The sequence below is a fragment of the Heliangelus exortis genome, chromosome 5, assembly GCF_036169615.1.
Source record: "Heliangelus exortis chromosome 5, bHelExo1.hap1, whole genome shotgun sequence".
Lineage (NCBI taxonomy): Eukaryota > Metazoa > Chordata > Aves > Apodiformes > Trochilidae > Heliangelus > Heliangelus exortis.
In genome coordinates this window covers 26,997,278-27,011,239 of record NC_092426.1, presented here as the reverse complement: position 1 = coordinate 27,011,239, position 13,962 = coordinate 26,997,278, and the positions used below count along the sequence as shown (strand labels likewise).

Sequence of the window (13,962 nt, the reverse complement as noted above, 5' to 3'; positions counted from 1 at the left end):
CTGCACTGTTAAAAAAGCCTAACATTATTAGCACAGGCAACACAGCTGTACATGAGAATCTATGACTACCATCTACATAAAGACTGCTGTTCATACAGTGGAATAAAATGAGCAAATAATATTCTACCTATGCACAATTACATCTAACTAAAAACATTCATGATCTATGCAAAGGGCTTCTCTCACCAGACTACTATAATAAATTAAAAGCCCAAAATAGCTGTCCATGGCCTTATACCTTTTTTATATATCCTTAACCTTTTTTAATTTCTGTTCACGTTTTACTAAAATTCTCCATTCAAGCAACTATTCCAAATCACCCATATTTCAGAAAAAAATCTGTATTCCTAGAATGTATCTAACTATTTTTCCACATATTTTTCTTATTATTTGGGGGGTTTTTTAGGAGGTGGTGTCCAGTCATCCATGCTTACTAGATGAACCCAGAATTTCTAGGGATGGGTATCTTAGTGAAAGGACATTAAACTGAGTATAAAAGGTGATACAAACAATATTTTATACTAAGCAAGAAATAAAATAACATCACAAATATTCTCAGGGCATGCTTAAACTGTGAAATCCTCAATTGAATACGAATTAGGACCTCAGTTTTTCCTGATTCTTAATTGACAGAGAGTGGTAGGGGGAAAAAAAAAAGGCTATAAAAAAGACAGATGGTGTTTAAGTTTCATTGTCATTGTTTGGTTGGTTTTTGCATTAGGTTTTTTTCCTTTTCTTTTTGTCTCCCATAGAAAGACTCCCAACACTTTTATTTGCAATTTCCAAAACTGGCTCACCTCTATTGTCCCAGCCTCCTAAATATAAGTATCCATCTACAAACCTGCCAAGTCATTACAGAACAGAGCTGGTGACTGGGAAAAGGAGGCAATATCATAATTTTTAACTTGAGGACACTTCCCATCCCTGTTATGATGCTATGACCCCTATTTGACCCTAAAGACAGGCACATAAGGTTTAAATAAGCCCTGAAGTTTTTGTACTAATCATTTGTCATCTTTCTGAAACATATCAACTTTCATATGCTTTATATTAAAAGTGAAACACTACCATAGAAAAACACATTAAGAATATATATTAAAAATTTATATTATGTATCTTAAATTTAGAAGCATATTTCTCAATGCTTAATTTGCCAATATATGTAAATGTATATTTTCATTTATTTGTGCATCTTATTTTAAAATAAGATGTATTCAAATAAGTTTAAAAAATGGTTGCAAGCTGATTAAACAAGGCAGAAAACTATTTCAATTATACTTGTGTGATGTTATAGCCACTAAAAACATGAGACCCACAACTACACATATCAAAGCCAATGTATCAATAGTTATGCAAATTACACTTTACTGAATGCTTTTCAGCTTTAAAAAGAAAATCCAAGTTTTTTCTAACACACAGAGTACAATATTACCATGATAGCACTATATATGTTCCAATAAATACCAAGTAAAAATGTGATAGCAGAAGTTTCTTTGTTCATGAAACTAGGTGAAAAATGAAAAATGCAGTGGCCAATCCTAGCCAGAATTTCTTACCCTCAAGTTCTTGACATCATACAAAATTCAATTAAAGTGGTAATATTTGTACAAACTGAAACAGCTTTAATCTCTTATGAAATACCTACGTTCACATATGCTGTTGGTGTTTACTCTATGACAGGGACACCCAGATGTTGCTTTCCAGAAAGTTAGTATGTATGTGGTACACCAAACGCAGCAGTTAATGCCTGAGCAATTAGTAGCTATGGCTGTTTTTTCTGTCAGTCCATTGACTGGCACCCCCATAATCTAAAGATATTATAAAACCCATGGAAGCAGTAATTCTCTGAACAATACACTGGGTAGAGAATCCTGCTGCAGTTCATTCTGTTTCTGAAAGTCATGCAATATGGTGAAATGGAACCTCCAGTTTCTCATGACCAAAACTATAAATTTACAGCATAAGAATTTTGTCACCTTACTTAAAAAGGCAGAAAAAACCACAAGACCAACAACCACAACTTTAGAGTTAACAGATGATTCCCATATTTTACTTTCTTCCCTGAAACTACTTCTCCCCTCACTAAAAAAGCAAAAGGAGATGGGAAAAAAAAGCTTAATAACACTTTGCTCTCTACACAAAGACAAAATTGTCAAACCACTCAAAACTGTATTCTAAAAGGAATTCAAGAACAACACTAAGCTTGTCTGCTTGTAGCTTTGCATTATACAGTAGACACAAAAACTTAAAAAGCCACATAGTGTTCAAGATATAATTTCTGATGAAATGACAAAATTTACACACAAGTTTAAAAGTTAATCTACACTCAACTTTAAAAGTTGAAGAGCTGCCATTAGCAGATATGATGGTAGAGAAATTCATACTACTAATCTTAATGAATAAAGCCCAAACTACACCAATAAATGAAAATATATGAACATATTAAATAACATGAAAATACAGTGCTGAAGGCGTATTTTCTTTTGAAATAGTGTGGGCAATATTTATTAGACGTGTAGCACTATCTTTGTTGTAAAAGAATCAGGCAATATAAGGCAGTGCCTATCAAATTCAAATTTAGCATCTATTAATTCAGAAATACTGTTTTGTCCAGTATTATCTTAGCTGTAAATTCTCTAAAAGAAGCAACAGCTACATGGCCTGTCCTTAACAATGAACACCTGTGTTCCTTTGCACAACATGTATGGCCTAAGAAAAACAGCCTAACAAAGACAGAGGGAACTGTAACTGTAGGGTCACGTCTTTAATATCTTAAAAAGGCGAAAAGGCAACATAAATCATCCACACATAACACAACCTAAACATATGTCCACAAGTTTTAGCAACTGAATCTTCATCAGTAGGATTTATCAATTGCATTCCACAGCTAAATTTCATATTTGTTCATCTTTAAACCAAAACAAAGATAAAGATAAAAACAAAGATGAAGAAGAAGGTAGTAAAAGAGAAGACGTGGCAAGAAAAAAACTTTTGTAAAAGAATAGTATGGAAGAGCAACAAAAAAACCTCCCAGCAAAACTTCTGCTTTTCTGCTTGCCTTGTGACAGGCATTTGTGGGGGCAGGAATGAAGGAAAAATAAGAGAACCAACAGATTATCAGAATCAGTAATAACAAAAATTCCTTTCCCTTTTGATAAAGCTGGAACCCTGACAGGGTTTATGGGTCAAAGACCATAGTAAAGAAGACAAGCTTGAATTCATCTGAGTATTTTCAACAAATAGGTTCTGAGCAGAGGAGAGAATTTACATAATGGTATTCTAACGTCAAAGATAGTACAATGAAAATAATTCCTTTAAAAGAAAAAACTAAAAGCTGAATACAAGATTTTGGACTATTTAGGCAACAATTTGACACTAACTTCCATTGCTGAAGAAAATCCTGAAATTTAAACCAATACTTTGTAAAGCAATAAATACTGCCTTTGTACACTTGTGTATATAGACCAAGAGAACTATAAAAATCAAACATTAAACTTAAGGCAAAGAGACAAATTAGTCTCACCTTTAAATTTTGTTTTGAAGTGCAAAATGTGCAAATGTTAACACTCACCTTGTTTCCTCCTCAATCAGTAACACCCTATTTGTAAAAGGTTTTGCTATCAGATGGGTCTGCAAACAGGGACTTAATAGTGAATAGTTTCAGAATACACTGCTGTACATCAAGTTGTTTAAAAATACTTATGAAATAACCGTGAGTTACAATATGCCACAGAAACTCAAACCATATTCTCATAAAACCATCTGGGAAGAACTGCAAATAAAATTGTAACGTTGCAGTCTGCAATTGCATTAAGCTTTATAGAGGGGACAGTGAATTACAGTGAGTGATTTCTGGAAGAAATCTCCTGCAATAAAATAAGTAGCTGAATTTTTTGTACCTTCCTCTGCTCTCGCACCTTCATGATCAGTCATTCTAGAAGAGGGTGACCTAGATTGATTAATGATTCCTGAAGGGATGTGGGGTATCTCATCATCGCCCAGATCAGCTATCATGTCGTGAAGTTTTGTCCTGTTGACTCCTGTAAATTAATGTCAGCAGCAAAGGTTCATTTGATTGCTACCGCTTGACTTGACTGAAGTCTAAAAATCCATTAAACTAATTAAACAAGAATAATTACTGATGGGACCTCCTTTAAAAAAACAAACACAATGCTTTGCTTTTGTCTTTGTATATTAATAAAATTGATCTTTTGGAAATCAAAAGGAGTTAATACATCAAATCTGAAAACTACATGCAAACAGTTTTAATTCACTAAATTGAAGAAAAAATCCTTTGCGTTCTGTAAATCTATTCTATAGTTTCCTGTGGGAGAGAGAAAAAATATCTTAAAGCCCTACTGACAAGTCAAGCTAGATATTAAAAGCACATTAACTATTAAAACAAAATACAGGTGAATTAAACATTTGCTAATAATACTGCACAACTTTAACTATACTAAACAATATAACAATGAAAAGCAAAGTGCAAATTAAAATAAAGCTTAAAAACAAGGGAAAAAGAACAGACAACTCATAGCGGGGGTGCAACAAACAATTAACTTTCCCTGCTTTTGAATGGCTTTTAAATTGTATGAAGTACTTATTAAACACAAGCGCAAGAATGCTTTCACCACCTCTTAGAGACAATGCATACTGAACTCTATGTGCATTGCCCTCATGATGGAGACACTAACAAACAATAGTAGATTACTATTTTTTTTTAATAAATTCATTCCTGCTTCCACCTTGCAGCTCGCATCTCAAAAAGTCCAGCCTTGATCATAAAGTGAAATTTCAGTGACAGATTCTCTTTAGAAAAAATGACCCATAACAATCCAAGACATAACCAGCTTTTAATTGATAAGAGTGTCCTTCCTGAGACTGCAGACAGTTATACTGCAGAACATTTAACATAAATAAAACCACCATCCAGCCTCCAAAAACTATGCTTTTAAGCTTGCTAAAATACATCTTTAGTATCCTTAAAAGGGCTTAAATCTAAGCTAAGTAATCTCAGCTAATGAAGTGAGTATAAAATAATAAAAAATGAGGAATGTCTCTTTTGCAACAACTCTTTTCTCTAACAGCCCCCAGACTGACAGGATTTTGTTTCAAAGGTACACTACTTTATTCCAGTTGGCTGTCAGCCAGCCACCCATAGTGATGTATTTGTCACAAAGGAGTCTAGAATAGGTTGTGGTTAGTTTATTTTCTAATACTTTTTTTATTATTATTTAAATGTAAGAATTCTTCATTAAATAGGTTTTGGGTTATTTTGCAACTGATATAAGAAGGGCCATTATAGTGTGGGGTGTTTTTTGTTCAGTTCTGTTTTCCTTCCATAAAAAGAAAAACCAAACAAACCCAACCAAAAAAAGCCCCACAAACAAAACAAAACAAAAAAAAAACAAACAAAACCCCTATCCACCACCAACAAAACTCCCTAACATGACAGAAGAAAACCAGCAATCCCCCAAAACAACTACAACAGAGTATTACATTATGCAAATGTAAGTGCTGACAGAAGATGACTTAAATTAAGGTGTTCCACCCAAAAGAAAATATGAATGCAAACTACAGATGTATCAAAACAGAATCAAATCTACTTCTGTTGGCTTATTTATCTCTACATTTGGAAAGAAAGTAACCATACCTGGGCTATAAAGAACTTGTTACAAAGACAACAGCCTAAATGAAGATTATGGTAGTTACCAGATGAATATCCAACAAAAGAATGCCTGTGCTATTATGCTGTCTTCTATTGTAAGAAGTGAGAGTCAATGCACATTTATTTACTCTTTGTGACTATATATATATTACTATACAGATAAATACTGACATTGGAAGAAATAAATTCTGACAGAGATCTGACAATACACTGAAGAGCAAAGTCAAAGATGAATATTCAGAATGAAGTTCGCAACTGATCAGACATAAGATGCAGGAATAAACATGGCCCTTGACACTGTTTTCAATCTCAGAATGCTAAAGCTGAGAAAAAAAGTCTATGAATCAAATAAACAGAATTGTCCAACCTTAAATACATACTTTTGCTGATTGTGGAGTTCTCATTCAATTTGCTGATTAAGGGGCCATTTTTAAACCAGAAACTACTTTCATGAATGCGATGTAAACAGAGAATTTGACAAACTGCCCTCTGAGACTCTGTGTGAGCTCAGGGTTTCCCAAAGGAGAACCTAAATGTAAAATGCAAGGAATGGTGACCCCACAGTATTGTGATATGCAGTTGCTTCCTAAATAATCTGTTCTAGGAACACAAGAATGTTTCAAAATTGCTTTAGATGAAGAACATACTCCTTTAAATTTTGATAGTGGAACACACATTGTCCAAAGACTATATATATATATATATATATATATATATATATATATATATATATATATATATATGTATATGCCAAATAATTGATGGTCAATCTGTCCTGCCATTCAGGGAACAAACAACATTACCTTGTTTTCAGCAACTTTAGGAAAGCAGACAGGAAAGTTTTGATAATGTTGCAAAATTTTAAATTTTCCAACATTTCAGATAGAATAATTACTATTTATTTTAAATGATGGTGACAACCAATTTAATCAGCAGCATAGAAGATTAAAATGCCTATTTTTGACAAAGTAGTTATCTCTGATGGGTGAAAAATATGCTCCTCTCCTGGAAGTTTTAAGACATATAGATGGACAAAGATTATAGAAATCATTGATTGCTCAGCAGCCAAGGAAGCAACAGGTGCAGGAAAGACAAAATCTTTCTAGACAAGCTAAAATAATGTAAGTTAAAACAAGTCTGGAGGCCTGAGAAGAGTTTTCCACACAGGTTATAATGCTAGAACAACACTCCTTGCCCCTGTTTTATAGCTGCTTACCTTGCACGAGGCAGAAAGTAGAAGCTAACTTGTGTGGTGTGTGTGAAAAGAAATATAAAAATCCCCTCAAGAGTTTATTTTGCCCACAGAATTCAAAACAGTTGTTGCGATTTTGCAGCCACTGTGATACCAGAAGTCTAAAATACTAAGTTTGATTAGAAAATTTCAAACAGAAGTCCACTTTAGTATTAAAAGGAGGATTCTAACCCTACAAAATACTACTTAGGATTTTGGCATCAACTGCTGATGCCCATGTTAAATAAGGATACCCATAAGCACCCAGATTACTATTCAAGTTCTAATTAAAACAAAGACAAGGTAAAAATCTTTACTTCAAAGATTTTCTATTTTTATGTGTGCGTACGTGCAACTCATGCAAAATTGCTGAAAAAACAAACATGCACTGAATTTTCATTTGTTAGTTGTTAAAAAAGAAATTCAAATCTTAAACAATTCTTCATGAAGCATTATATTCTAACTTAATTTAGTTAGTATATAGCCACACAATTTTTGAAATCAAGAAAAAAATTTACTAAATTACTGCTAGAAGCTGTTACAATATTCTTTCAAAATAGAAACAGGCAATAAGGGAGCTTCTCTATGTTGACTTAATAACACTTTGTCAACTAGGAGCTTTGTATAGTTAATGCTACAAATTACAAAAGCATTTTTACCAGGCAGTTCTGTATTGAACTTTGACTTAACTTACATAGTTCAAACAGGTCAAAAAGACTTCGTATTTATTTTATAGTAATTAAGTTCTCATTGCCCTAGATTGCCAAAATAATCACAAGCCCATAAATAGCAATTATAGCCTGATTCAAGACCACAAAAAAAAAAAAAAAAAAAAAAAAAGAAAAGCAACCCAACAGGAACCCCACCTACAATAGTACCTTAGTATTATACTTTCCCTACCAGAAGTTTAAATCTTTCAGAGAACTTCTCAGAGCAGAAATACCCTCAAAATGCAAACAGCTCATTATTTTTGCATCACACTTGAAAACATTTAGTTCTCTTCACCTACTTACCCTTAGATTTTTATGTTTTCAGTATTTCTCATATAGGAAAAGGCTGTCAAAGGTTTTGACATTCACATTCAGCAGGTAGAAAGTTAAAGTTAGTTGCCCCCATTACAGAAAATTATGCTTAAAAACAACAAAAACAAACAAACAAACAAAAAAACAACTTGTGAGAAAAAAATGTCTTCTATATAAGAAAGGCAAAGAAGCGTTGCATTACAAGATTCAGAATCTGCACTTACTCTTTACCCCTTTCTTCCCCTTTCGTTCCTTCTTGTACTGTTCCTTCAGCTTACTTATTAGTCCCTGGTCTACATCCCAAACCTCAGCAGTTGGGGACAGGTCATCTTTGTCTACATGCAGCATATTATTAAAAGAAAAAAAATCAGCAATTGGCAATGCAAGCTGTTGGCGACTTACTATCATAGCTGTATAAGAGCATTAATAAAAGTTCTTAATAAATCTTTACTTTAAAGGTGCAGTCTCAGTTTTAAGTTTACAAAACACTGTCTCATTTCATAGTTTTGCAAGGTACTGTATAATAGCAGTCATAAATTTGAAAATTTTATGCAATTTTGTTACTAAGGAGCAAACAAATTCCACTTCATAAGTAACTGTCTCTGTTAGATAATTCAAGATATAAAAAAGATCATTGGTTCAGAATTGATTACTGCATCTTTAGAAAGACAGTGTTAAGAAATTATTCAGCCAGTGTTGAATAAGCAAAAAAAACTTTCATGCTATATCTCTCCCAAAAATGCAAGCTGAGTAAGTCAGTGCCAGTTTATTCATGAAGACCATCATGCATCCTCTCACACTCATTCTACATGCACAAGATACCTTGGTCCTACATACAATCAGAGAATTAAGTGTACAAATACAGCTTTTTACATAAAGATGAAGGAAAGTAATTCATGTAAGTGAATAAATTGACAACCCACTGCATTCCAGCCATAGAATTATAATTAGCAGAAGTACAACATTCAGTTTCAGAAGATGTCTTTTTTTATTTGACAAATATTGCAGTCAATTATTCTCCAAGAAAAGTGAAGTCTCTGCTTTTCTAAACTGCCCATCTCAAACACTTCTGTAAACAATTAATAAGACTTGTTTCTGAGACAAGGCAAATTAAATGTGCAGAAGCACTTTTGCTAGAAGACAACAAGGCGGCAACCAAACTTGGTTTGTGTGCCAGTTAAGCTCATGCTCACCAATTCTTTAGGCATATATAACAATGCCTCAGTTCACAACTTCTAATCATACCTAAAATATCAGGTATTTTCATAAACAGCAATTTTTGAAGCTATAACCATTACAATCACAAAACTGCACAAGAGGGGCCATAAACAGCAGACACAAAGAAACCCACTTTTAGGATGTAAATCAGTAGGAGTTATTCCAAGTATATGTTACATGACAAAAATATGGCAAATGAGAAGATTTCCTAGAATGCTGATGCATCTGCCAAGAGACTGTGATTTAAATCAGGACAATGACAGAACACAATCTTGATCAAAGAGGTGAAATATAGAAACTGCAAGAGTGCTGAAGGCATGAAATGGGCTACATAATGCCACGGTTCTGAGCTGTCCACAAAGAACTACAGAGAGAGGGATGTAACAACAGCATCCTACAATTAACTGCAGCTACAACTACCAAACTGCAGACACAACAAATTCCATCTTTATGATCGCCAAACATTGACAGAGAAGAGTAGTGATTAGTCAGGAAATACAAGAGGCAGAGAAAGATAAGTCAGAGGATATACCCAACCAGAAGAGGAAGGAAATTAGAAAAAAACAAACACAAAAAAACCACCCCAAAACCTAATGAAAGGAAATTCAGTTAAGAACAAAGTAAAATTAAAAAATCCAAAGCACTATTAATAAAACGAAAATAATCAGCTAGATTGCAGCACTTCAGAAAAGCATTTGGGAATGAACTACACCTAATATAAATGTAATGCTCTTTAAAAGAAGAAGCTACAACAAAACTGTCATTCTGATAATGTCAAAAACCCACATCATTTACTAATGGTGATGACAAGTAGTAATCTTTCCAGCCTGTGTTCTATACTAGAAGTTTAGAAAATGTCTGTAGATTGCAAAACAAACAAGGCATTTAAATATCATGACAAAGAATTTGAAGGAACTGGGCTCATTCAATCAAGAGAAAACAGGAAAAACGTAAGCCTGCTAACATAAATACTCAAAAACAATGCTATCAGCTGCTGAAATGTAGGTCGTAAATAGAAAAATAATAAAATATTACCTAATTAATCATAGAAGCTATGAAGTTTCAATGAAGATTTTGAGGAAAACCCAGCAACGTATCTCTCAGGTATGCCTGGGTATGCTTAGCTATTTCAGAACACAGCCATAGAATTAGATGACCCTGGTAATTCCCTTCTAGTAGCAAACTTCCTCAAATTGCCTGCAGTGTTTATAAGCCACACTAAACTGACATTAGGACAGTGCAGAGGATCCAAGATATCCAGTAACATTTAACTGAGAAAGGAATTTTGGTTTTTAATAGATACTTATTTATTTAAAAGATGACCTAAGATACACTGAATTCCAGTCACACTCTGCCACAAAAAAGTCTGGACACAATCTGTCATTCTCTGACTCACTGTCCATCCATTAGCAGAACTTGTGTTTCATGGAGAGGAGAAATTTAGTCATGAGCTCAAAGTTACTCATCGAAATCATAAGTAAAATAAAAAGACTACATAATATGTTAAATTTGTAATATGAAGCATAATACACAATAATATGGATTTATTCTCATTTTGCTTAAGCAATCAAAGTTCTATGTGCATCTTTTTCCTGATGGTACTCAGTCATCAGAAGACATTTACAAATATTAAATCTACAATAGTTTTTGAATGCATAATTTTTTTATTTACCACTGTTGGAATTTGTTCATTTTTCATTATTTTGATGATAAGCTGTCTCTAAGTGAAGCATGTTGCATGATAGGACACTTTAAATCACAATGCCTGAAAAGAAACTAAGACTCAAAGTATATTAAATGAAGCACTTAAAGAAAAAAAAAGTGCTTATAGGGAGGGAAAAAAGCAACCCGAACTTCCACATTCAATGACTCATTTCCAGAAGTCTCCAATAGCAAAAATGTAACTATAAATAATTTAGCATATCTGAAATTACATGTGAAGATAATACTTTGATAATCAATTAGATAAAGAAATAAAGAAGGAGTAGGCAATAGGCCTAGATTCTAAACAATAGGAGCTTGTTTCTAGATACTAAACAGAAGCCTTAAAGAAATCCACATGTAAACATACACATTTTTTCAGAGTCTGAATCTTCTCAAGATTATGAAGTGACAAAACGATACCAATGACAGGACAACTAAAACAGGAAAAAAAAAAATCTGAGAAGAAAACAGAACACAGCAACTATCTACATTATGAAGATAAGAAAAATATGAATTATAATTGAAACGCTGAAGATGATGGATGATTTAGTTATTTAAAAAGTAGTGTCAAGTACTCATTTAAATGAAGTTGCCCATCTGAAGCCATAAAATAGATGGACCACGAGGTTGAGTAATTAGTTTCGTATAGTTCAAAATAACGTGACAGCCTAAACTAAGCTGGTTTAGGAGATACATTATTTTATTTTAGAAGGCATTTAAGTGAGACAATATCTGAATTGTTGCTTTTGATTGGTAATAAAGAAATACTGACTTGAAATGTTTCCGATTTAGACACTGATCTTTAAAGAAGTGACACATAACCCCAAGCCTTGATAGGCTGTATCTTTAAACATCCATTTAAGAAAACAGCTGCTGTACTAAAATTCGTGACATATTATGAAAAAAGCATTGCTACTAGAGGTGGAAGTATGTCTTTTGACTCATTTAAATAGTACATTAGTACAAAAGATACGACTTATGGATATTGTCTTGACATGGTAAAACCTAGAACACATCCTTTTAAATGTGAAATCAGTTTGTTTATTTCCTCCTCCCTGCTTCCTTGACTCTGACATGAGCATTTTGCTAACAATGGAGTTACTGCAGTCAAACCAGTTGCAACAAGTGTGTACAAACTCCCAGAATGTTCTGCCTCACTCTTGCCACAGGTTTGCTTAAACTGTACTAAAAGGCTTTCACACTGTTCTCTGAAAAGCAGGGGGGGTAAATTTGATTTTTTTAAATTGATTTTAAAATTTCATTTTATTTTATTCCTACACTTGGGACAGCAACTCACCTGCTTGAAAACAAGGTTAAAAAAATTAACTTGCAACATCAGCATTGCAATAAATCAGTCTCTTTATTCTGGGTAAACACCTGAGAAGACGACGGAGATCTAACATGCTGGAAAGTAATCTTGGAAAGCAGTAACTTGGAATTTCAACAGACAAGCTAATACAGCAAGTTTCAGCAGTCTATTATGAAAAACAGATCAATCTTTGACTGCATGAATGACAGTATCAAGCTGTCTTTCCTCCTATACACAATATTGATAAGACTGAAGCCAGAACTTCCTGCATGAGAGGATGCATGAAGGGCTGTTGCACACTGGAAGTCAAAACCTTGGCTTCAGGGCCTAGGGAACACACCAAGTCATTTGCCTATTTGGTTAAATAGAAAGATGAGCAAGAAACTAACCAAATAACATCACCTTCAAAGAGGAACACCACTGAACAACTTCTAAATGCTTCTAAAAATAGATAGGCATTAGCAAAACTAAAAGTAACAGTTTGTCTGGCTTAGTCTTCCAACTAAAAATAAGTCTGAGTTTTTAAAAACAGTGACTAACCCTTTGATACCAATTTTCAGGACAATGTTTTCTAATCCTTGATACCTTCAAAATCAAGACTGGATGATTTTCCTGGGAGACGTCACAGTATTTTTACTTCTTTAGATCTTTATATTCTGTTTACTTACTGACATGTTTATCTAAGTATGACAAATTGTCTCAATGACATAAAATGGTCAGACAAGATGATCTAAGTGGCAATTTTTGGCCTTACAATGAAAGACTTACAGTATGCAACCACAAAATTGCTTATGTGTCAGTGCAGAAGCAGATGGTCAATATCCCATTTCAAGGGAGATGGGAGTTACTTGCTTTATTATTCCTTTTCCTGCCAAAATTTTAACCCTCTTTCAATCTCCTCTTTCGAAACATATAGGCTCCAGAAGTTTCTGGTTTAGTATATTTTGTTTCACATCAAGTTAATAACCTACTTAATTTTATTACAACTCTAAAATATATTGTTTCAGCATCCAATACACGATTATCTAAGTATCAGCATTTAATCACCACAATCATCCCACACATCCACAACCTCTTAGTAGCTATTGCACCTCTTATGTACTACCATGAACAAGTATACCCTTATTTCTAAAAGATTTTGTCAGCGACTTACCCCACTCTGTTCCATCTCCTGAACTTCGAGCTTCTCCAGCTCCCTCACCATCTTCAGCTGTCACTAAAAAATCAAATTCTTTCAAAGCTTCTTCAGTATCAGGGTCATCTGTAAGGTCTGCAGCTAAACCTTCATTACCAATCTGCAAGCAGATAAACATTTTTCTGCATTTGAATCACAGTTTTTTCTACTCAAATATTTAGAAGTGACAGTCAGATCTAGAGCTGCTTATAAGGGAAAAAAAAGTGCAGTTTAGTGATCATTAGGAAAAGAACTCTGACACTAGATTTATCAACAACAAACCCCATACATCCCATTTCTTATGTGAAGCATCAACTGGAAAATTTTATTAATTTTCTTACAATATCAATAGCTCTGCAGAGAAGCTTTACAAACTGTTCTCCCTACTGCACCAGAAGCCTACTTTTTTTCTTTTTGTTTTCCAGTCTTAAATTGCAAAATACACCATTTTCAGAAAAGTGGCTTTTTAATAGTTCTACCACACCTTCACCTCAAACAGAAACAGCCCCCCTAAGCAAGGCACCATGAATCAGTTCACTTTCATTCTACAGGTGAATGAAAATTTCCATATGGCAACCTTTGACTATCTTATTTTTATGACTCAAGAATATACCTGCACTTTTGCAGAAAGAGACA

The 13,962-nt window shown here is 33.7% G+C and overlaps 1 protein-coding gene across 3 annotated transcripts in view; it reads right to left on the bottom strand.

Annotated features, from left to right (window-relative positions):
- Window positions 1-13,962, bottom strand: part of STRN3 (striatin 3) — a 55,767-nt gene that overhangs the window by 14,029 nt on the left and 27,776 nt on the right. The window contains exons 7-9 of one of the 3 annotated variants that reach the window (XM_071746187.1): window positions 13,306-13,447; window positions 8,146-8,256; window positions 3,900-4,040 (exon numbers count right to left, since the gene is read on the bottom strand). In XM_071746187.1, the coding sequence (XP_071602288.1) occupies window positions 3,900-4,040; window positions 8,146-8,256; window positions 13,306-13,447 (394 nt within the window). The remainder of the gene's footprint in view (window positions 1-3,899; window positions 4,041-8,145; window positions 8,257-13,305; window positions 13,448-13,962) is intronic. The other 2 variants (XM_071746188.1, XM_071746189.1) reach the window with 2 other exon arrangements.